This window comes from Oratosquilla oratoria, chromosome 38 (assembly GCF_046742065.1).
Source record: "Oratosquilla oratoria isolate Oo_2021 chromosome 38, ASM4674206v1, whole genome shotgun sequence".
Classification (NCBI taxonomy): Eukaryota; Metazoa; Arthropoda; class Malacostraca; order Stomatopoda; family Squillidae; genus Oratosquilla; species Oratosquilla oratoria.
The window spans coordinates 41,635,123-41,658,916 of record NC_134814.1 but is presented as its reverse complement, the minus strand read 5'-3'; the positions used below and the strand labels follow the sequence as shown (position 1 = coordinate 41,658,916).

Below are 23,794 nucleotides of genomic sequence, written 5' to 3'. Positions count from 1 at the left end.
TAGTTTGACTACCCTGTCTCAGTGCTGTAATGTCCTCTACTGACCTTCTACATAGATCACTTCTTGAAGTATGCCACCTTGTTCACTGTATTAAGTAAATTAACAAAAAATTGCGAATTGTTATCATGCTATATTCTACAATACACATATTTTATAATTTCTTCCTCATTGTAATGAAATGCACATTTTTATGTCTCTTCCATTATCCTGTGATGTGAGCATCTAGGGCATGTGGCATTTTGCAAACTCCTATCTTCTTTGAAATGATATATAAAGTCAAACAAGTAGTCAGCATGTGAAAACAGTGTATTCTTAATCATTTCCTCAATTTTACAATAAGGAAGTCAAGTGATACACAAGAAATCCAAATAACAATTATTATTCTTCGTACATCTACAACTTGGAATGCATGTCACTAGCTGCCACGATATGACGAATAGCCATATGGACTCAAGAGGAGTGGGATATGGTAGTGTTCTTCAGGAGCCTCAATTTCAAAAACAATCTGAAAAAGAAAAATCTTATTTGACCTGAAGAATTTAGTGTTAAACTAAACTACAAAGATCATCTTAATCAAATCAATGAGAAATGTCATTGACCTGTGAAGGTCGTTTGTGAACTTAACTGGGCTACCTTGAGAAAATTGCACAAACACTGGGGAGGGAGAAGTTATGATAAAAAAATATTTTCATTCCAATAAGAATGCTAATTGCTTTTATTTCTACAATTCCTCCTTTCTTCTACCCTCCTTAAATCACTCTTTCTTTTCTGCACCAGTTATCAATAGCAAAGTACAAAGCAATGAAAAAGATGCTACTACTGATGAGGAACAAACAAGAAAAGAATTGAAAGCAGTAGGTCATATCAAATAACTGCCCATATCTCAGAATAGTATACGCTTCTCCCTCCACAGCTTCCAGCCATCTATCCCAGGATGAAATGATAATTTATGTAAGCCCTAATCAAGTGGAGATTGACAATTTTCCAATGATCAAGGATACTGAAATGATAAAAACCAAACCTGCCTAGTGAGGTGTAATCATAGGTAAAAGCACTTCTGGTTACAATTAAATAAATTAGAGGCAATAATGTATAAACTTTACCTATAGTGAGGCCAAATAATGAACTCAAAAAGTTTGAAACATTAGCTGCTATTACCATACTAGGGTACTGACTAATTGGTTTCTGTATTTTAAGGACTGTTTCAGGGCGCCCTTATGGACCAGAGCCACACATCATTTGTCTTTGTTAGTTTAAAATCTCTTTTCATACAAAAAATACTTGGCACATATACAAATGTTGCCCCTAAACTGAATAAAATACCATGTCATCCAAGGTAAACTCAACAAAATATGACACTAATTAAATTCAAGAAATAAAGAAACTAAAAAGGTGAGGTAATAGACTAGTAAAAGTGGACAATTAACCAATCTGTTACCCCTGGTCTCTTCTGCAATTGACCCACAGCTCCTAGGTAACTGCTAACAGCCACCTGATTGGCCCACAAGTCACTTGTGGAAGAAATGTTGTTGTTTTGGGTGAAGCTGGAGTGAGGGAATGTAGGATTCATTCCATCCAGGGCAATACGATTCTGTGGCCAAGCCTATTCTGTGTTGGTATTGTTCTAAAGTTGAATGGTAACCTGAACATAATTATGATAGTATGCATTTTGCTTGTCATGGAAGAGACTTCTCTGTGGGGCTGAAGTCTGGAGGAGTTTGATGGTGTAGAAGTTTAATGGTTGGTTCTGGAGTGTTTGCTCTGTGATCCAAGTGTGTATGTTTTTGTGTGGATGTGTTACACAATACGATGGTAAACTGTTGAAGATATCTAAGTGCTATCCTGTGGGTGTATTCTTTATATGTTCCACTGTTTGTGTTATGTAATAAGATGGGTGGGTACAGCTGAAAGGTCTTGCATTTTCATAAGAAGTTTGATGAGGAGATTTTTGTTTTTCATGTGCAATGTTCAATTGAAGCAATTTTGGTGCACCCCATTATTATTCTTAATGATTTCTTTTGCATAGTTTGTTTGTTGTATATGTTTTCCTGATTGAAGAGAACCATGCTAATAGTTCTGTTTAGTTATTATGAGCTGTGTATAGACTGTGATTAATTACTTTCTGGTAATCAAAATTTATGCTTGCTACTGATTTTAGTACATCTATTTTCTTGTTATTATTAACACAAACTATATACATACATATATATATATATATATATATATATATATATATATATATATATATATATACACACCAAAGTCTTTTTCCCCCTTACAAGGGAGGTAGCCAAAGTCAAAGGCCTAAATCCACCCGTTTCATCCCCACATACTCCACTTCCATTCACTACCCCTCCCTCCCTCTTTTCTTAGCTCCTCTTCAATGATGGGTCATCCATGCATCTCACCCACTACCCTGAGTCAGAAGCAATGCAGCAAGACACAGCACATCTACTGCAAGGCCACTTCATTTAATTGGTGATCCCCACTCTCCATCCCCTCATGCAGAAAAAGAGAAGATGGGGAGAAATCCCTTTGGGCTGCATCAAACTATCATTAACACATACTCCCTCACCCCACATCCCCCCACCCACTCCCTTCCTTGCTTCACAGCATCCATACACATACATTCTCCATTCACCCCAACTTCTCCCGTCATTCCTCAACAGACAATCCCCTCTTAACCCATCCATCCATCTCATCCTTCGTTGCTCCCTCATATTAACTCCCTCCACCTGACTTCCACAACTTTTACTTATCTTTCTTCACTCATTCTTTCCATGTGTTCAAACCATCCCCTAATACTCTTCCATCAACCCTATCTCCCAACTCCCTTTCCTCCTCTGGTCTCCTACTCACCTCGTTTTTCACTCTATCCACCCTAGTAACCCTTACACTTTTCAGGCATTTCATTTCAAACATATTAAAACTCTTCCTCTCTTATGTTCCATGTTTCCTCCCCATACAGTGCTATTGGCACAATCTTTCCTTCATACAATCTCCTCTTAGCATCCATTCCCAAATGTCTATTTCTCATTACACTTCTTTATCTCCCAAGACATTTACTTGTTTCTCTCAATCTACATTCTACCTCCACCTCCACTCCTCCCTTTCCCACCACATTCACCCCCAAGTATCTAAAGCTATCTACTTCCTCCAGTCTCTCTCCCTTAATACTCACTTCTAATTTGCTGCCATCCTCTCCCCTTGTATATCTCATCACCTTACTTTTACCCACTTTTATCTTCCACTTCCTTCCTTCACACACCTTCCCAAACTATGTTACTAACTTCCTTAATCCCTCCTCTGGTTCTGCTACAAGTGCAGTGTCGTCAGCAAACAACAACTGGCTTATCTCCCATTTTTCTCCATTTTCTTTAACCATCTCCAATACCTGGCCCATTACCCTTGCATTTACCTCTTGCACTACCCCAACCATGTATAAATTGAACAGCCAAGGTAACACGACACATTCCTGACAAAGTCCTACCTTTACCTCAAACCACTCACTCTTTCCATTTCTAATTCTAACAAATCTACTACTCTCATAAAAGCTTTTGGCTGCTCTTAACAGTTTTCCTCCTATCCCATGTATCTGTCATAAGCCTCTTCCAAATCCATAAAGGCCCAAAAATAATCCTTATCCTTTCCTAAATCTTTCTCACATATCTGTCTTACCACAAAAATTTGATCCACGCAACCCCTACTTGTCCTAAACCCACACTGTTCCTAAACAATTCCTCCCTCTGTTCCTCTCCTAATCCTCTCAATCAAAACCCTCCCAGCTACACTCAACAAACTGATCCCTCTGAAATTACTACACTCACACTTGTCCCCTTTTCCTTTGTAAAACAGAACTATACAGGGACTCCTCCAGTCCTCCAGCATTCCAACTTCTTTTAGACAAATATTAAACAACCTCAACAGGCAGTTCACCATCACTGTACCTCTCTTTTTTAGACAATCTGCATGACACCCATCTAACCCAGGTGCCTTACCTGGTCTCATAATTTTAATAACTGCTTTCACCTCATCTTTTCTTATTTCTCCTTCATTTTCCTCACTCATCACTGTCATTTTCTCAGCACTTCCCATTGCACTGCCTTTCCATCCCCATCTTCCTTCACATTTAACAACTCAAGAGAGGAAGAGGAGGCGAATCAAGTAGGGAAGAAAAGGTAAAAGGTACAGATGGAGAGATGATAATGGAAGAGATGGCAGTAAGGGGAAGATGGGCAGAATATTTTAGGGAGTTGCTAAATGTGAAGAAGGATAGGGAAGGAAAGATAGCTGCAGTGGGAAATGCGAAGAAAATGAGAGTGATGAGTGAGGAGAATGGAGGAGAAATAAGGAAGGATGAGGTGAAGGCAGTTGTAAAGATGATGAAAGCAGGTAAGGCACCTGGTCTGGATGGATGCCATGCAGAATGTCTGAAAAAGGGAGGTTCAGTGATGGTGGACTGGTTGGTGAGGTTATTTAATGTTTGCTGGAGAGAGGGTAGAGTACCGGAGGACTGGAGAAGTGCCTGTATAGTTCCTCTTTACAAGGGAAAAGGGGACAAGTGTGAATGTAGTAGTTTCAGAGGGATTAGCCTGTTAAGTGTAGTAGGGAAGGCTTATGGGAGGATCTTAATTGAGAGGATTAGGAGAGGAACAGAAGGAGTAATTGGTGAGGAACAGTGTGGATTTAGGACAGGTAGAGGTTGTGTAGATCAGATCTTTGTGGTAAGACAGATATGTGAGAAAGCTATAGGAAAGGGGAAGGATGTTTTTTGGGCTTTTATGGATCTGGAAAAGGCTTATGATAGGGTAGACAGAACGGCACTGTGGGAGGTTATGCAGATTTATGGGATAGGAGGAAAGCTTTTGGGAGCTGTCAAGAGTTTTTATGAGAGTAGTAGAGCATGTGTCAGGATTAGAAATGGAGAGAGTGAGTGGTTTGAAGTAAAGGTGGGACTTCGTCAAGGATGCGTTATGTCGCCCTGGCTGTTCAAATTATACATGGATGGGGTGGTGCGAGAGGTGAATGCTAGGGTAGTGGGTCAGGGATTGGAGATGGTTAAAGAAAATGGAGAAAAGTGGGAGGTGAGCCAGCTGTTGTTTGCGGACGACACTGCGCTTGTGGCAGGGTCAGAGGAGGGATTGAGGAAGCTGGTGGCAGAGTTTGGGAGAGTATGTGATAGAAGAAAGCTAAAGATAAATGTGGGTAAAAGTAAGGTGATGAGATGTACAAGGGGTGAAAGTGGCAGTAGACTGGAAGTGAACATTAAGGGAGAGCGACTGGAGGAAGTGGATAGTTTTAGATACTTGGGTGCAAGTGTAGCAGGAAAAGGTGGAGTGAAGGTGGAGGTAGAATGTAGATTGAGAGAAGCGAGTAAATGCCTTGGTGGTTTAAAGAGTGTAATGAGGAATAGACATTTGGGAATGGATGCGAAGAGGAGACTGTATGAAGGAGTGATTGTGCCAACAGCACTGTATGGGGCAGAAATGTGGAACATAAGAGAAGAAGAGAGAAGGAGTTTGAATGTGTTTGAGATGAGGTGTCTGAGAAGTATGGTGGGGGTTACTAGGCTGGATAGAGTGAGAAATGAGGAGGTGAGGAGGAGAACAGGGGTGAAAAAGGATTTGGGAGATAGGGTTGATGAAAGAATATTAGGATGGTTTGGACACATGGAAAGAATGAGTGAAGAAAGACTAGTAAAAGAGGTATGGAAGGCAGATGTGGAGGGAGTGAACATGAGGGGACGTCCTAGGATGAGGTGGATGGATGGGGTGAAGGGGGCTTTGGGGAAGAGGGGAATGTCTGTTGAGGAAGGAAGGGAGAGGACAGAAGACAGAGGTGAGTGGAGAATGGTTGTATATGGATGATGTTGTGACTGCATGAGGAGGAATGGGCAGGGGGGTGGGGTAGTATGTGTGAGTAAATTTTGACGCAGCCCGAAGGGATTTCTCCCCGTCCTCGCCTTATATGCAAAGGGGGATGGAGAGGGGGGTCGCCGATTAAATGAAGCGGCCTTGCTGTGGATGTGCTGTGTCTTGCGACACTGCTTCTGACCCAGGGCGGTGGGCAGGGTGCAGGGATGACCCGTCATCCAGGAGGTGCTCAGATGGGAGGGGGGGTGGGAGGGGTGTGGAGTGTATTTAGGGATGAAATGGGTGGGAGTGTTTTTATGCCTTTCCCTTTTTGGCTACCTCCCTTGTAAGGGGGAAAAAGCCTTGGTATATGTATGTAAAATACTCTGCCTATCTTCTTCTTACTGCCATCTCTTCCATTATCATCTCTCTATCTGCATCTTTTACTTATTCTTCTCTACTCAATTCATTTCCCCTTCTCTTAATTTCTTTCCAAAACATCTTTTTATTACTTTCAAAATTTTCTGTCATACTCTTACCCCATTTCACATCTGTTCTACTTTTGCCTCCTTTATCTTATGCTTTACTTCTCTTTTCTTTGTACCTCTCATGAGTCTCTCATCCTATTTTGTAACCAATCTGTGAATGCTTGTTTCTTCTCTTCTACAACCTTCTTTGCTTCATCATTCCACCACTAACTACTGTTACTTCTATTTCCTTCCATCCTCCTTGTTCCACACACCATCTTTGCACACCTTGTGACTTCCTCCTTGAAAACATCCCCATTCCTCCTTCACTCCTAGTTCTACTCTATCCTTCACTCCTTCTTACTCTTTTCTCAGCATATTCTTGTACTATTTCTCCTTATCTTTCTCATTTAAGCAGTTTACTCTAAGCACCTCCCTACCTTCTGTCCTTTTCCTCTTTCTCCATCTATCCTCCACTCTCAACTGCACCTTCCACCATAAATAGAACTGAGTTAGAATAAGAATACACAGAAAGAACTGAGTTAATATTACAGGGTAAGAGTACAAACTCTGAGAAGGGTGTCAGGTACTGAACTAATACTTTGATGGGACACAAAAGAAGAACAGTTACTTGACATGTCAGTACAATCCAAAATCTATAAAATGACTTTGAGGTACATGAACCATACAAAAAGAAATATTTCTCACCTCAACATATGGGTAGAACCCCTTTGTGTTCAACTGCTTGAAGTAATCTCCAGTTTCAAAGCGCATCTTGTAAACACCTTGGGTAAATTCTTCCTGAGATAGGAAGTTTGATGCTCTTCCATCAGAATTTGTTACCCTGCAAGAGAGTGAATACAAACATTATATATATATATATATATATATATATATATATATATATATATATATATATATGTATATCTATGCATACATATATAATGTATACATATATATATACACATATACATATATACACATACATATATACATAGATACATACATATGTACATACAAACACTATATATATATACACATATATATACATATACATATATATATATATATATATGTGTGTCTAAAAGAACCACATTCTTAAATTCTATGTACAAATGCAACAACTTTAATTGGCTTTTTATAGCTTAAATGAAATTACAACTTAAATAAATTCATAACCTTTGATCAAATTACTGTCACTTCATATACATAAGAGGACAGAATGATGGCACACAATAGTGGAAGGTTATATTTCTTCAGAAGAAAAAAGTAATTTAGTCAAAAAGAGTTCTATAATCTGAGTGATAACACCTATGTGCATGAATTGTTGCAAAGGGCAAACATGTTAGTTCAAACCAATCTTGCGAGTACATTCCATATATATATATATATATATATATATATATATATATATATATATATATATATATATCCATCCCAAGGACTTTTTCCCCCTTACAAGGGAGGTAGCCAAAGTCAAAGGCATAATTCCACTCCCACCCATTTCATCAACGCATACTCCACTCCCAATTACCATCCCTCACTCCCTCTTTTCTTGGCTCTTCCTGGATGACAGGTCATCCATGCATCTCATCCACTGCCCTGAGTCAGAAGCAATGCAGTGAGACACAGCGCATCCACGGCAAGGCTGCTTCATTTAATTGGCAACCCCCCCCTCTCAGTTCCTTCATAAAAAAAAAATAAAAAAAAATAAAAAAAAAAATAAAAAAAAAAAAAAAAAAAAAACAGATGGGGAGAAATCCCTTTGGGTTGCATCAAAATATCATTCATTCATACTTCCTCACTCCCATCCCCCACCCACTCCCTTCCTTGCATACACAACCATTCTCCATTCACCCCTATCTTCTGTCTCCTCCCTTCCTTCCTAAACAGACATCCCCCTCCTTCCCAATTCCCCTTTTACCCCATCCATCCATCTCATCCATGGTTGCTCCCTCATTTTCACTCCCTCCACCTCTGCCTTCCACACCTCTTTTACTAATCTTTCTATGTGTCCAAACCATCCCAATACTCTTCCATCAACCCTATCTCCCGACTCCCTTTCCACCCCCACTCTCCTCCTCACCTCTGCATTTCTCACTCTATCCAGTCTAACCCCTATCATACTTCTCAGGCATTTCATCTCAAATACATTTAAACTCTTCCTCTCTTATGTTCCATGCTTCTGCCCCATACAGAGCTGTTGGCACAATCACCCCTTCATGCAATCTCCTCTTATCATCCATTTCCAAATGTTTATTTCTTATTACACTTTTTAATCTCCCCAGGTATTTGCTTGCTTCTCTCAATCTACATTCTACCTCCACCTCCACTCCTCCCTTTTGTGCCACATTTATCCCCAAGTATTTAAACCTATCCAATTCCTCCAGTCTTTCACCCTTAACCTCTTCAATACGATGACGCCTACGTAGGCATCATGAGGAGCAAGTGGGTACGCGAGGATGCCGATGTCGGCGTCTTGATAATATTTTTTGTAGTTGTACCTGAGTGACCCCCATACTCTGTAAATTGGCTGCATCATATTTTCTATGGTTATCAAAATTCACGGGTGAAAGAGAACAAGCTATATAAGCGGTAACTTTATTTTTAATAATGCGAGTATTATGACGCAACATCACACGTTTGGCAGCTAATACTGCCCGCGAGATTTTGGCCCGTAGTGAAGGGGTTAATACTCACTTCCAATTTGCTGCCATCTCTCCCTTTGTATATGTCATCACTTTTCACCCACATTTATCTTCAACTTCCTTTTCTCACACACCTTCCCAAACTCTGTTACTAACTTCCTTAACCCCTCCACTGATCCTGCTACAAGCACAGTGTCATCAGCAAACAACAACTGGCTTATCTCCCACTTTTCTCCATTTTCTTTAACTGTCTCCAATCCCCAGTCCTTTACCCTTGTATTTACCTCTCACACCAATCCATCCATGTATAAATTGGACAACCATGGTGACATAACATCCCTAGCAAAGTCCCACCTTTACCTCAAACCACCTGATCTCTCCACTTCTAATTCTATCACTGGCTCTACTACCCTCGTAAAAACTCTTGACCGCTCTTAACAGTTTTCCTCCTCTCCCATATATCTGCATTATCTCCCACAATGCCTTCCTGTCTACCCTGTCATAAGTCTTTTCTAAATCCTTAAAGGCCTAAAAAAACACCCATACTTTTTCCTAAACTTTATCACACATCTGTCTTACCACAAAAACCTGATCCACACAAGCCCTACTTGTTCTAAACCTACACTATTCCTCATCAATTACTCCCTCTGTTCCTCTCCTAATCTTCTCAATCAAAACCCTCCCATAAGCCTTCCCAGCTACACTCAACAAACTGATCCCTCTGAAACTACACTCACACTTGTCCCCTTTTCCCTTTTAAACAGAACTATACAGGTGCTTTTCCATTCCTCCAGTACTTTAAATTCTTTTAGACAAACATTAAACAACCTGACCATCATTGTACCTCCCTTTTTTAGACACACTGCATGACACCCATCCAACCCAGGTGCCTTACCTGGTTTCAACATTTTAACAACTGCTTTCACCTCATCTTTTCTTATTTCTCCTTCATTTTTCTCACTTATCACTGTCCTTTTCTTTGCGCTTCCCACTGCAACTGCCTTTCCCTCCCTATCCTCCTTTACATTTAACAACTCCCTAAAATACTCTGCCCATCTTCCTCTCACATCTCTTCCATTAACATCTCTCCATCAGCACTTTTTACCTTTTCTTCTCAACTTGATTCGCCTCCTCTTTCTCTCTTAATTTCCTTCCAAAATATCTTTTTATTATTTTCAATTTTTTTTTTGTCATATTCTTACCCCATTTCACATCTGCTCTCCTTTATCTTAAGCTTTACTTTTTTTTTCTTTGGACCTCTCATATGATTCTCTCATCCTATTTTATAACCAATCTGTGAATGTTCATTTCTTCTCTTCTACAACCTTCTTTGCTTCATCATCCCACCACTCACTACCCCTCCTTCTATTTCCTCCTGTCTATCTTGTTGCACACATCATTGCAGACTTGACTACTTGAAACATCCCTATTCTTCCTCCACTCCTAGTTCTATTCTATCCTTCATTCCCACCCACTATTCTATCAGCTTCTTGTACTCCTTTTCTTTCTCATTTAAGCAGTTTACTTTAAGCACCTTCCTACCTTCTATCCTTTTCCTCTTTCTCCATCTATCCTCCACTCTCAACTTACCTTCCACTAAAAATGATCTCTTCCATGAACATATACATCCAAAACTCTTCCTACTCTTCTCTGGTTACCACTATATTGTCCATTAAAGCCCTATCTACCACCCTTCCATCCACCACCCTCTCCCATGTTTACTTATGCACAACTTTCTTTCTGAACACTGTGTTTGCTATCATCAGCTCTCTAGACACATCACCATCAACTCTCCATTACAATTTTTTCCTGGTACTCCACTCACTACAACCACCCCTTCTATTGGTTCATTTCCTACCCTAGCATTGTGATCTCCCAGTACCACTAGTGAGGTTTTTTCAAGGTTAATGTGAATGAAGATGAAACTGAGAAGGGAATTGTGGGTCTTTGTAAGTGCAAGTGGGCCTGGTAGTGAGAAGAGCATAGAGGAAAGGGAGGCTTTTTGGGTAGATATAAATGAGTGCATAGAGGGATTAGGGAGAAATGTCAATGTAGTTGTATTGGGAGACCTTAATGCTAGGGTAGGAAACGAACCAATAGATGGAGTGATTGGGAAGTATGGAGTTCCAGGTAAAAATCGTAGTGGAGAATGGATGGTGGAGATGTGTCTTGAGAGTTGATGATAGCAAATACAGGGTTTAGGAAGAAAGTCAAGCATAAGTACACATGGGAGAGCGTGGTGGATGGAAGGGTGGCAGACAGAGTGTTAATGGACTATATAGTGCTGACCAGGAGTATGGTAGGAAGAGTTAAGGATGTACATGTTCTAAGGGGAGAGAGTGGGGGAATATCAGATAATTTTCTGGAAAGTAAATTGACAGTGGAGAATAGGTGGAGAAAGAGGAAAAGGGCAGAAGGTAGGGAGGTACTTAGAGTGAACTGCTTAAATGAGAAAGAAAAAGAGAATGAGTATACGAAGCTGAGAGAGGAGTGGGAGGGAGTGAAAGATAGAGAAGAACTAGGAGTGGAGGAATGGGGATGGTTCAAGGAGGGTGTCATAAGGTGTGCAAAGATGGTGTGTGGAACAAGGAGGGCGGGAGGGAATAGAAGGAAGGGTAGTGAGTGGTTGGGATGAGAAAGCAAAGAAGGGTGTAGAAGAGAAGAAACAGGCATTCATAGATTGGCTACAAATTAGGATGAGGGAATCATATGAGAGGTACAAAGTAAAGAGAAGGCAAGTTAAGCATAAGATAAAAGAAGCAAAGAGGAGAGCAGACGTGAAATGGGGTAAGAGTATGACAGAAAATGGAGAAAGTAATAAAAACTATGTTTTGGAAAGAAATTAAAAGAGGAGGAGGCGAATCAAGTAGAGAAGAAAAGGTAAAAGGTGCAGAAGGAGAGATGATAATGGAAGAGAAGGCAGTGAGAGGAAGGTGGGGAGAGTATTTTAGGGAGTTGCTAAACATGAAGGAGGATAGAGAGAGAAAGATAGTTGCAGTGGGAAGTGCTAAGAAAATGAGAGTGATGAGTGAGGAAAATGGAGGAGAAATAGGGAAAGATGAAGCAAAAGCAGCTGTTAAGATGATGAGAGCAGGTAAGGCACCTGGGTTGGATGGATGCCATGCAGAATGTCTGAAGAAAGGAGGTACAGTTATGGTGGACTGGTTGGTAAGGTTATTTAATGTTTGTTTAATAGAGGGTAGAGTGCCGGAGGACTGGAGGAGTGCCTGTATAGTTCTGCTTTACAAGAGAAAGGGGGACAAGTGTGAGTGTAGTAGTTATAGAGGGGTCAGTTTGTTGAGTGTAGTTGGGAAGGCTTATGGGAGGGTCTTGGTTGAGAGGATTAGGAGAGGAACAGAGGGAGTAATTGGTGAGGATCATTGTGGTTTTAGGACAGGTAAGGGTTGTGTAGATCAGATTTTTGTGGTAAGACAGATATGTGAGAAAGCTATGGGAAAAGGTATGGATGTTTTTAGGGCTTTTATGGATCTGGAAAAGGCTTACAACAGGGTAGACAGGAAGGCACTGTGGGAGGTACTACAGATATATGGGATAGGAGAGCTGTTAAGAGCAGTCAAGAGTTTTTATGAGAATAGTAGCGCTTGTGTTAGAATTAGAGATGGAGAGAGTGAATGGTTTGAGGTAAAGGTGGGACTTCGTCAGGGATGTGTTATGTTGCCCTGGCTGGTCAATCTATACATGGATGGGGTGGTGCGAGAGATAAATGCAAGGGTAGTGGGTAACAGGTTGGAGATGGTTAAAGAAAATGGAGAAAAGTAGGAAATAAGCCAGTTGTTGTTTGCTGATGACACTGCACTTGTAGCAGGATCAGAGGAGGGATTGAGGAAGTTAGTGACAGAGTTTGAGGTGTGTGAAAGAAGGAAGCTGAAGATAAATGTGGGCAAAAGTATGGTGATGAGATGTACAAGGGGAGAGAGTGACAGCAGGCTGGAAGTGAGCATAAAGGGTGAGAGACTGGAGGAAGTGGGTAGTTTTAGATACTTGGGTGTGAATGTGGCAGGAAAGGGAGGAGTGGGGGTGGAAGTAGAATGTAGATTGAGAGAAGCGAGTAAATGCCTTGGTGGATTAAAAAGTGTAATGAGAAATAGACATCTGGGAATGGATGCTAAGAGGTTATATGAAGGAGTGATTGTGCCATCAGCACTGTACAGGGCAGAAACATGGAACATAAGAGAGGAGTTTGAATATGTTTGAGATGAAATGTCTGAGAAGTATGATAGGGGTTACTAGGCTAGATAGCGTGAGAAATGAGGATGTGAGGAGGAGAACAGGGGTGGAAAGGGAGCTGGGAGATAGGGTTGATAAAAGAGTATTAGGATGGTTTGGACACATGAAAAGAATGAGTGAAGAAAGATTAGTAAAAGAGGTGTGGAAAGCAGTGAAATATGTAGGGAATGGAATGGGTGGGAGTGGTTTCTATGCCTTTTTCTTTTTGGCTACCCCCTGTGTAAGGGGGAAAAAGCCTTTGGTATATGTATGTAATTCTTGCTCTTCATTTTGTACTACTTTTAGAATTTTTCCTGACAATTCTTTCTCTTATCTTTCAGGAACCAATTTAAATTATGTTTTTCCTTTAGGCCATATATTACTACATACTTCTCTTTCTACTGTATCTCTTACCAGATTTTCTTTCTCCTTAATTACTTTAATGACTGCATTTTCAGCCTTCTCCTGTAATTGTTGATGAATTATTTCTTTAAAAACTACCTTCTCTTTTTCTTGGTCCATTTTTCATTCATTCCAAAATTGTTCAAGTTATTTTCTCCTACGTTTTTTTTCAGTTTTCATTGCTTTCATCTACTCATTTACCTCTTTCTTAACCCATTCAACTCCGATGACTTAATGGTCTCACTATTGGTGTTATCCCTATTTTTCAGTCTTCCATTGTCACATCTTAACTCGGCCAGTTCTTTTTTTTAGTGCACTTACCTCTTCTTTTATTTCATTATTTACTTTTTTTTTAAGTCACTAACTTCTTTGTTTTTTCTTGATTCGCCCTCCTCCATTCTTCGTTTGATTCTTGCTTCCATGATTTGTTCATAAATCTCATTTCCCTCTCTATGCCTAAAATTCTACTAAAAAGTCTTTTTTCATACCCACTGAATCCAGTGTGAATGATTTGATGCAGCCCAAAGGGAATTCTCCCCATCTCTTTTCTACATGAGAAGATGGAGGAGGTGGGTCACCAATTAAATGAAGCAGCCTTGCAGTGGATGAGCTGTGTCTTGCTACATGTATGTATGTATGTATGTATGTATGTATGCATGTATGTATATATATATATACATACATACATATGCCAAGGCTTTTTCCCCCTTACAAGGGAGGTAGCCAAAAAGGAAAAGGCATAAAATCATTCCCATCCATTCCATCCCTGAATACACTCCACACCCCTCCACCCTCCCTCTTATCTTAGCACCTCCTGGATGACGGGTCATCCCTGCACCTTGTCCACTGCCCTGGGTCAGAAGCAGTGTCGCAAGACACAGCACATCCATAGCAAGGCCACTTCATTAAATCAGCGACCCCCCCCTCTCCGTCCCCCCATGCATAAAAGGAGAAGACGGGGAGAAATCCCTTCAGGCTGCATCAAATTTCGCTCACACATACTACCTCACCCCCCATCCCCCCACCCATTCCACCTCATGCATCACAACATCATCCATATACAATCATTCTCCATTCACCTCTGTCTTCTGTCCTCTCCCGTCCTTCCTCAACAGACATTCCCCTCTTCCCCAAAGCCCCCTTCACACCATCCATCCACCTCATCCTAGGACGTCCCCTCATGTTCACTCCCTCCACATCTGCTTTCCATACCTCTTTTACTAGTCTTTCTTTACTCATTCTTTCCATGTGCCCAAACCATCCTAATACTCTTTCATCAACCCTATCTCCCAGCTCCCTTTTCACCTCCGTTCTTCTCCTCACCTCCTCATTTCTCACTCTATCTAGCCTAGTAACCCCAATCATACTTCTCAGACACCTCATCTCAAGCACATTCAAACTCCTTCTCTCTTCTTCTCTTATATTCCATGTTTCTGCCCCATACAGTACTGTTGGTACAATCACTCCTTCATACAGTCTCCTATTAGCATCCATTCCCAAATGTCTATTCCTTATTTCACTCTTCAATCCACCAAGGCATTTACTTGCTTCTCTCAATCTACATTCTACCTCCACCTTCACTCCACCTTTTCCTGCCACATTTGCACCCAAGTATCTAAAACTATCCACTTCCTCCAGTCGCTCTCCCTTAATGCTCACTTCTAGTCTACTGCCACTTTCACCCCTTGTACATCTCATCACCTTACTTTTACCCACATTTATCTTTAGCTTTCTTCTATCACATACTCTCCCAAACTCTGTCACCAACTTCCTCAGTCCCTCCTCCTATCCTGCCACAAGCGCAGTGTCATCAGCAAACAACAGCTGGCTCACCTCCCACTTTTCTCCATTTTCTTTAACCATCTCCAATCCCTGACACACTACCCTTGCATTTACCTCTCGCACTACCCCATCCATGTATAAGTTGAACAGCCAGGGCGACATAACGCATCCTTGACAAAGTCCCACCTTTACCTCGAACCACTCACTACATTTCTAATTCTAACACAAGCTCTACTACTCTCATAAAAACTCTTGACAGCTCCCAGAAGCTTTCTTCCTATCTGATATATCTGCAGTACCTCCCACAGTGCCTTTCTGTCTACCCTATCGTAAGCCTTTTCCAGATCCATAAAAGCCCAAAAAACATCCTTCCCCTTTCCTATAGCTTTCTCACATGTTTGTCTTACCACAAAGATCTAATCTACACAACCTCTACCTGTCCTAAATCCAAACTGTTCCTCACCAATTACTCCCTCTTTTCCTCTCCTAATCCTCTCAATCAAGATCCTCCCATAAGCCATCCCAACTACACTTAACAAGCTAATCCCTCTGAAACTATCACATTCACATTTGTCCCCTTTTCCCTTGTAAAGTGGAACTATACAGGCACTCTACCCTCTCTCCAGCAAACATTAAATAACCTCACCAGCCAGTCCACCATCACTGTTCCTCCTTTTTTTAGACATTCTGCATGGCATCCATCCAGACCAGGTGCCTTACCTGCTTTCATCATCTTAACAACTGCCTTCACTTCATCCTTCCCTATTTCTCCTCCATTTTCCTCACTCATCACTCTCATTTTCTTAGCATTTCCCACTGCAACTATCTTTCCCTCCCTATCCTCCTTCACAATTAGCAACTCCCTAAAATATTCTGCCCATCTTCCCCTTACTGCCTTCTCTTCCATTATCATCTCTCCATCTGCACCTTTTACCTTTTCTTCTCTACTTGATTCGCCTCTTCTTCCTCTCTTAATTTCTTTCCAAAACATCTTTTTATTACTTTCAAAATTTTCTGTCATACTCTTACCCCACTTCACATCTGCTCTCCTCTTTGCCTCCTTTACCTTTTGCTTTACTTCTCTTTTCTTTTCTTTGTACCTCTCATATGACTCCCTCGTCCTATTTTGTAACCAATCTGTGAAAGCTCGCTTCTTCTCTTCTACAACCTCCTTTGTTTCCTCATCCCACCATTCACTACCCTTCCTTCTATTTCCTCCTATCCTTCTTGTTCCACACATATATATATAAATATATACATTATAAATATATATATGCATATATAAAATGCTGAACATTGGAACATGAAACAATATATACACATCCATTGTTGTTTGAGAAACTGCAGTTTCAGCATTTCACATATCCATCTTCTAGAATTTAAAATAATGTCCTCACATTTTATAACTAGACAGTTTCACACAGGAGGCAACTAAGAAACTGAAAATACATAAACAGTAGCAACCACAGGATCTGGTCAGCAGAAAGAAGCACTTATCACTCATAACTTTGCATCCAAAACATGGTATCCTACAATCATGAAAAAAATACATACTAAAACATTAAGACTAATAACTGGTTGCACTAAAACAACAATATCTATATAATATCAATATAACTAAGAAACAAATCTTCCTCCCACAGAGCAACACGTGACAAACTGAACCAACATTGTACAGGCCTGGTCACAGACTAGAACTGCCCCGGAGGCAATCACCACTCTGCTCCATTAGAAATCAATTGAAAAGATACACCATTCCAAAAACAAGTCAAAATTGCACTGGCATGCCCACATTTGGGTCACTATCCTGCACTGAAACAATATCAATACAAAATTAGCCCGGCAGCAAGCAACAAGTTCCCCAGCTGCAACCACTACCCAGGATACAAGAAGCATCTCTACACTGTCCTAAAATCTCCCCAGACCACAACACTAAATCTCTTTACTGAGAGACTTCTGTGCTAAACTGGTGGCTCTGGTCAGTTAATCAAAGGCCATGAGTCTACTGAAAGAGAACCAGGACAATGTTACTTGACTGAACATAGTGAACAAACTCTATGAAGCAGATTTGAAATGTTAAAAAGAAGCTGAAAGGAAAAGCCTAAATGTGCTCAAGATGAAATATTTAAGAAGTATGGCAGGATTTCTAAAGATGAGTATCAAGAGAAATGTAGAAGCAAGGCAGAGATCAGGGTTAGTTTGGGAGCTGGACAAGAGTATGATTTAACTGTTACCTCCTCCACCCTGAAAAGAGGCCAAGGTCCTTTTGGTATATATTTGTTAGTATGTGTGTATGTACAAACAGGTAACACTTAACCTAAGATCTAGCTTGAAATAGAATGCAGTAGTATGGGGTCCAAATGAAGGACAGGGAAAATAATTGGAGTACTAAAAAGGTACCCTTCATCCCAAAGGTGATGAAATGAATTGGGTGGTTCAATAGGTTTAATTTGTTTATTATGTGGGTGTGACCACCTTCCTTAGAAGAAGAAGAAGAAGAAGAAGAAGAAGAAGAAGAAGAAGGAGGAGGATGAGGATGAGGATGAGGATGATGATGATGATGATGATGATGATGATGATTTCTCTTGTCCATCACACAAGAACACCACCAGCATGTAAACACTATTGGCCACATACATATTACAAGTCTTAACCAACAAAAGCCCTCTTCAGGATGGCTTCAGCCCCTTAGATACATCAATCTGCCTATTCTTAGCTGGAACAAAATCTATAAAGTGTGTTACCATAATGAAGTTAATTTGCATATCAAAGATACACTATGATCACTATAGCATCTGGGTGGTTTATACATGTCAAAAAGTTAGGAACAGTAAACAACTTAACTTATGCTGATGATGATGATCTAATTGCTGAAAATAACTAGGACCTTACCAACATGTTCAATACTTACAAAGTGGTTAGCAGAAAAAGTCGGCTTACAAATTAACTAAACTTAAACAAAACTAATGTGTATGAATAGACAAAACAGCAACAACCATCGAAATTTTGAAATAGAGAATCAATAGAAATAGTGACAAAGTTCAAGTACTTAGGAGTAACAATAACAAATGAAACAAAATATACGAGGAAATTAAGGCAAGAATGTAAGCAGTTAATAGGAGTTTCTTTAGCTTACAAGATATCATGAAAAGAAATTATATATCATGAGCAACTAAACTGTGAACCTATAATTCAATAATATGACCTATAACTAGATGCCTCTGAAACTCGAGTATTAACAAAAGAATTGGAACAAAGGTTGATGGTATTTGAAAACACAATACTAGGAGCTATTACAGGATCCATCTTTGATTGAGAAGAAAACCAGTGGAGATGAAGGCACAATTGGTAACTTAGGCAAGAGACTAAACAGGACAGAATCATATATGTTATTATGAGAAATAAGGTGAGATGGGCTGGGTATGTTGCATGCATGGAGGAGAACAGGATACCAAGAAAGGTGATGAACACATATGTGGAACGGAGGAGACCAACAGGTAGATTACAAATGAGATGGATTGATGGCATAAAGGAGGTGGGGAAGAGAAACAGTGACAGTCTAGAAAACTGGATGGAACTTGCACAAGACAGAAGATGGCAAGGCTTGATATTGGTGGATATGGATCTGCAAGAGGTCCAAGATCCACCAGAGTAACTAGGTAAACATGTCTTAGAAATATGCAAACCACTATTTTCCAACAAACTCTAGTCTCAATCTATATTACATGGTTCTGCTCAAGAATGCAAATCTCAAGAGACAAATCTAAAAGACTACAGTAAAAAAACTGGTTTCTTTTATGAAATACTTATAGCAAACAGTAGGAACACTCCATACAAAGACCAACCTGAGAACTATCTTGCTTCACTTCACAGGGGATGAGGGGAAGGGAGTGCCCCTAATAACCATAGGGACGCATCTGCAAGATCTCTGCACACTCCAATAGGAAGAAAGTAGAATTTCAAAAATACTGACTAATTGTGCTATATTGGTAAGTAAATAACATCATTGGAAAATCTGTTATTGGCAGTCAAACCTTAGGTTCATACACTTTCCATTTAATAAATCCCTTTCTGAATTATAGCATATTTATGAGTTCATTCTATCTAAGGGCAGACACTTAGAATCTACTCAGGGGAGGTCTTACACAAAAGCATATTGAAAACAAAAAATGAGAGCGGAGGAATAGATGAGGAGAGTTGTGTAGTGAAAGAGCAAAGTAAGGAATAATAATAATTGCTGCCTCAAATTTCAATAAGTGGAAAACCTGCAGCCCCCACAGTCACTAGCAACAGTTCCTGGACCCACAGAAATTTTGGGCTGCTGTCTACATTGGAATAGTGAGGACTGTTTCTATGTTACAGGGGAGCAGTTGCCAGTTGTCAGCTTCCTATGTGTCAAAACGTGTAAGAAATATATTTGAAGTTTACAGAGAATGATCCTGGGCTCAGTCCCAAGAATGAGTGTCAGCCCCTCACGGTTGCATCTCTTTGACAGAAGAGAATGGGTTGACAGATTTTGAGTGAGAAAAGAGAATGATACAGAAGGGTATGAGGAATGGAGAAACAATGACATGAGACCTAGCAGAGGTTAGGCAAGATTGTAGGATAAAATTTAATAATTCTGATATTACCATAATTACATCAGAATATTTACATAAGAATTTTTTTTTTATCCCACTGTCAGAAAAGAGGACACTAATGTCGAAAATTTTGTATGTTTCAATCACTAACTGTGATCCTCTTCAGCAGATTGAGTACATAGGAGACATACATATATACAAAAAATGTGAGGTGAAAAGTAGTAGTAGTACTATGTACTCAACCTTACATTTTTTGCATATATGTATATGTCTTCTACTATTTACTCAATCTGCTGAAGAGGATCACAGTTAGTCATTGAAATATACAAAACTTTCGACATTAGTGTCTTCTTTTCCAACGGTGGGATAAAAGTTTATTTACTAATGTGCTATGACATTACTTTATTGTGATTTACATAAGAAAGTTCAGCATACAATATTCCTATACAAACTGACATGTTACATCCCAGGAATGCACAGTAACTTACTGTGGTTCTACACACAAGTCCCTTAGTATAAAGAATTCATCCTTACTTGGAAGATACAAGAGTCCATGACAAAGAGTCACTTTGCTTGTGCAAAGAAAGGCCTAAATTTGCTGCAGGTTTCCCTGTTGCTGTGTCCAGAACATGAGAGGTGATTGGGTTTCCAGTCATTGTTCCTGAAGATGTTGCTGAAAGTACTGGGGTCCCTGTCTGAAATGGCACAAACCGATACAGATGTAAAATATTGTATATAGTTACCCTGATTCCCATGGGTAGCACCATAATGCTTTGCTGTACAATCATGTCTTATTACAAAGACTCGCTTGTTCCAAGTCTCCCCACTCACAAACAAAATTGAAAAAAATATACATAATTATAAGACTGAAGAAACAATGGGAAATCTTTATCAAGAAAAGTTTTATTACACATGGAGAGATCTAAAGACTAAAAGGTATCAGTACTTATCCCTTGACTCTGGCTCCTTAGCTGTAAAGTATCTCCTAATATGGATGGGGGTTTGCATTAGACTTACCATTTGCTGGCTAAGAATTTAGGTTATGTTTGCTAGGGTTATTTGGTCCACACTACACATTAATACCTAATTTATCCTAAACTGACATAAATCTCTGAAAGTGGAAACAATGAACTCTGCACAGTAATGTAGCTACTTTGCATCTTGAACATCTACAACTGGATCCTATGACTTGATTGACAAAAAAAAATTCATCTCACCTGCTTGAAAAACAATTTGTCAAGTTAGGTTAGTCAGGTTAGGCTAGTTAGATTAGGTAAGTGAGGGTAGGTTAGGTAAGTTAGGTTAAGTTTTTAGGTCAGGCTAGTTAGGTCAGAGTGAGATGAAACTTCACAAATTCCAAAGAAGCCATATAGCTGCAGTGATCTACATGGGAAATTCTGTGAGCGCCTTTGGGTGGAGCAGGGCTCTGAGTACAATTGCAAGTTATTTTTTACTTGCAAACTTCATGTATCTCCAAGAAATAAAACCAAAGCAAATAATTTTTGGAGACCATAATAAAAACTAGAAAAAAGACTGTAATAATTAGAATCAGTATATATATAAAGTTGTTTGCCAATCTCATAAAGTTGTTTTCCAATCTCACAGACACAATTCTCATGAATATCTTTGGGCTCTTATCATACTAAATATTTTGAATTCCAGGAAAGAAACAATTACCAGTCCCACTGCTTTCTATTCATCAGCAGCTTCCTTGTCACTCAGTGTCGAGTGGAGGTACTGAAGTGAATGTGGCCAACAACACTGGTCACCCGGTGGGGGATTGTGCCGTGCCACCTGGGTGAAGAAAGCATGGACAAATGTTTCCTCTTTATGGGAGTTGATGAATAAATATCTGACCAAATACTGAAAGGATCTTACCTACCTTGTATCTCTTGCCACTTCCACCACTCCTAAAATCTATATGTCTCTTTGATAAGCAGGTGTGCTTCTCTGCACTGCAACCCCCCCCAAAAAAAAAAAAAAAAAAATGCTAGCAACATTACTATTCATTTATGGTACTTATTCATGGGGTTCAAAATACTTAATAACTATAATAACAGCTATCCAATGACATATAGATAAGAACTGTATCTGTGAGACTGGGAAACATCATTATAAATACCTTAGAATCACTACAGTTAATTCTGGAACTAGCTCCAAAACTATTTGGTCCCGAGCACCATAATTTCATAAAATCTGGAATTACTAAATTTACATCTCCACCAATGTGTAATCTAACCATGCAATGATGGTGATTTGAACAAAAACTCTAAATACTGGAAGTGAATGTAAATTCCATAAATATGTGTCAGATTTGCTGCCATTACATGATTACTACAGGGCATTAATGAATAATGACAGACCTTTCACAGACAGAATCTAGTAGTAGTAGTAGTAGTATAGGTTTATTCAACAATATTAAATACAATTAGACATACATATATACATTTTTTACATATGAATTGTTCGTGATTCTCACCTGATTGTGTACTGGCTTGTTGAAAAGATAAAGGTAATGAGTCAAATGACCCTTACTAAATGATAACGGTAATGATCCTTACAAATTTATCATGTCATTAATGGTAATCATGTTATAACTTCCATATTCTCTTATGATGAACACCTGTTGAAAAACAAACAAACACTTTTTTCAATAGCTGGCATCTTTGTAAGTAAATACTACTCTCGACTTGTGATTTGTAAACAAAACATGAGGCTTCTATTTGTAAAGTATATCGTGATTTCATGTGCAATCACGAGATAAAGTTAATTTTTGAGGTACGTGATAATTATTTCAGAGTCGATTAAATCGCAAGAGAATAAGGGGATATTTTATTTTCCATATCTCATTTATCTGCCTTAAATGTTGATTATATAAAATACAGTACGTAACTATAGCACATTCGAGGAATTTATTAGTCGTGAATGTTTTGCACTCAAACGGGCTCCGATAACAGTACAACAAAATTACATATTATCTAGACTTGATAGAGCAACCCGAAGAACTACTAATTACTCAAGAATTTAACAAGTCATGTCATCACAAATACGTGGAATATAATAAATATGTAATATAGAAAGAAAAGGTATGAAAATACGTATCAATTTCAGTGCAGTATTATGAGTGTATTTAATATTTTGGACTAATTAGTACCTTAATTTTTTGTACAAACCAAGCTAATTCTATAACAATTCTAACCGTTTGCTTAAAACATGGTGACTTCAATTCGAAATTGTTACATAAATTGGTAAAATGGTCCAAAATCAGATATTTTTGTAGTAATATTATAAATATACACACCTCCATTTGAACAAGGCAATGAATAAACCAACAGAGTATGCAAATAATAGTACTATATCAGTAACATAGTTGAATGTACCTTTTTGATACGACCTAGATGACTTTGAAGGACCTCTAGTCGCTGAGAGCTCATGGTAAAGCCTACCTGTGCCACAACTATTGTACTAGTTTGCAACACTACGGTGTCTAAATCTTCGTACGCTTTGGTCTCGTGTTCTAGAACCTGATAGGTTTAATTTCTTCTGTCAAAGTTGCAAGTTACGTATACTGAATGTTCAGAAAATAATGATAGGTTTTGTTAAACTCAACTTGCAACAGGATGTCTTTATAAGGTATTAACAGTATTTTTCCAGAAAAAAATATGTCTTGCATTAATGAAAAATAGCGCCTCGTTCCAGAGGGACAATCTCACATTTGTGAAGTAATTGCAGATCATGTCAACACATAAATTAATGTTGATAGTCTGCGTTGGCCGTGACAAAGATACCGCAACCTCAGATGAGCATCCATAAAATACCAATATTTTCCCCCCAGG

The 23,794-nt window shown here is 39.3% G+C and overlaps 1 protein-coding gene across 1 annotated transcript; it reads right to left on the bottom strand.

Moving 5' to 3' along the window:
• Positions 1 to 283: 283 nt before the first annotated feature.
• Positions 284 to 23,495, bottom strand: LOC143020060 (5-hydroxyisourate hydrolase). Its single transcript, XM_076176236.1, has 4 exons — positions 23,339 to 23,495; positions 20,493 to 20,653; positions 7,028 to 7,163; positions 284 to 505 (listed from the first exon to the last, which is right to left on the bottom strand). The coding sequence occupies exons 1-4, from the start codon at positions 23,390 to 23,392 to the stop codon at positions 416 to 418; spliced, it is 441 nt and encodes a 146-aa protein (XP_076032351.1). The 5' UTR covers positions 23,393 to 23,495; the 3' UTR covers positions 284 to 415.
• Positions 23,496 to 23,794: the final 299 nt, after the last annotated feature.

Bases quoted from the DNA above. Each gene is read 5' to 3' on its own strand.
- LOC143020060 (XM_076176236.1), bottom strand. From the start codon at position 23,392: ATGAGCTCTCAGCGACTAGAGGTCCTTCAAAGTCATCTAGGTCGTATC. The intron at 20,654-23,338 runs GTACATTCAACT...GTGCCATTTCAG, and splicing joins ATCTAGGTCGTATCAAAAAG to ACAGGGACCCCAGTACTTTC. The intron at 506-7,027 runs GTGAGAAATATT...TTTCTTTTTCAG, and splicing joins GGTTCTACCCATATGTTGAG to ATTGTTTTTGAAATTGAGGC.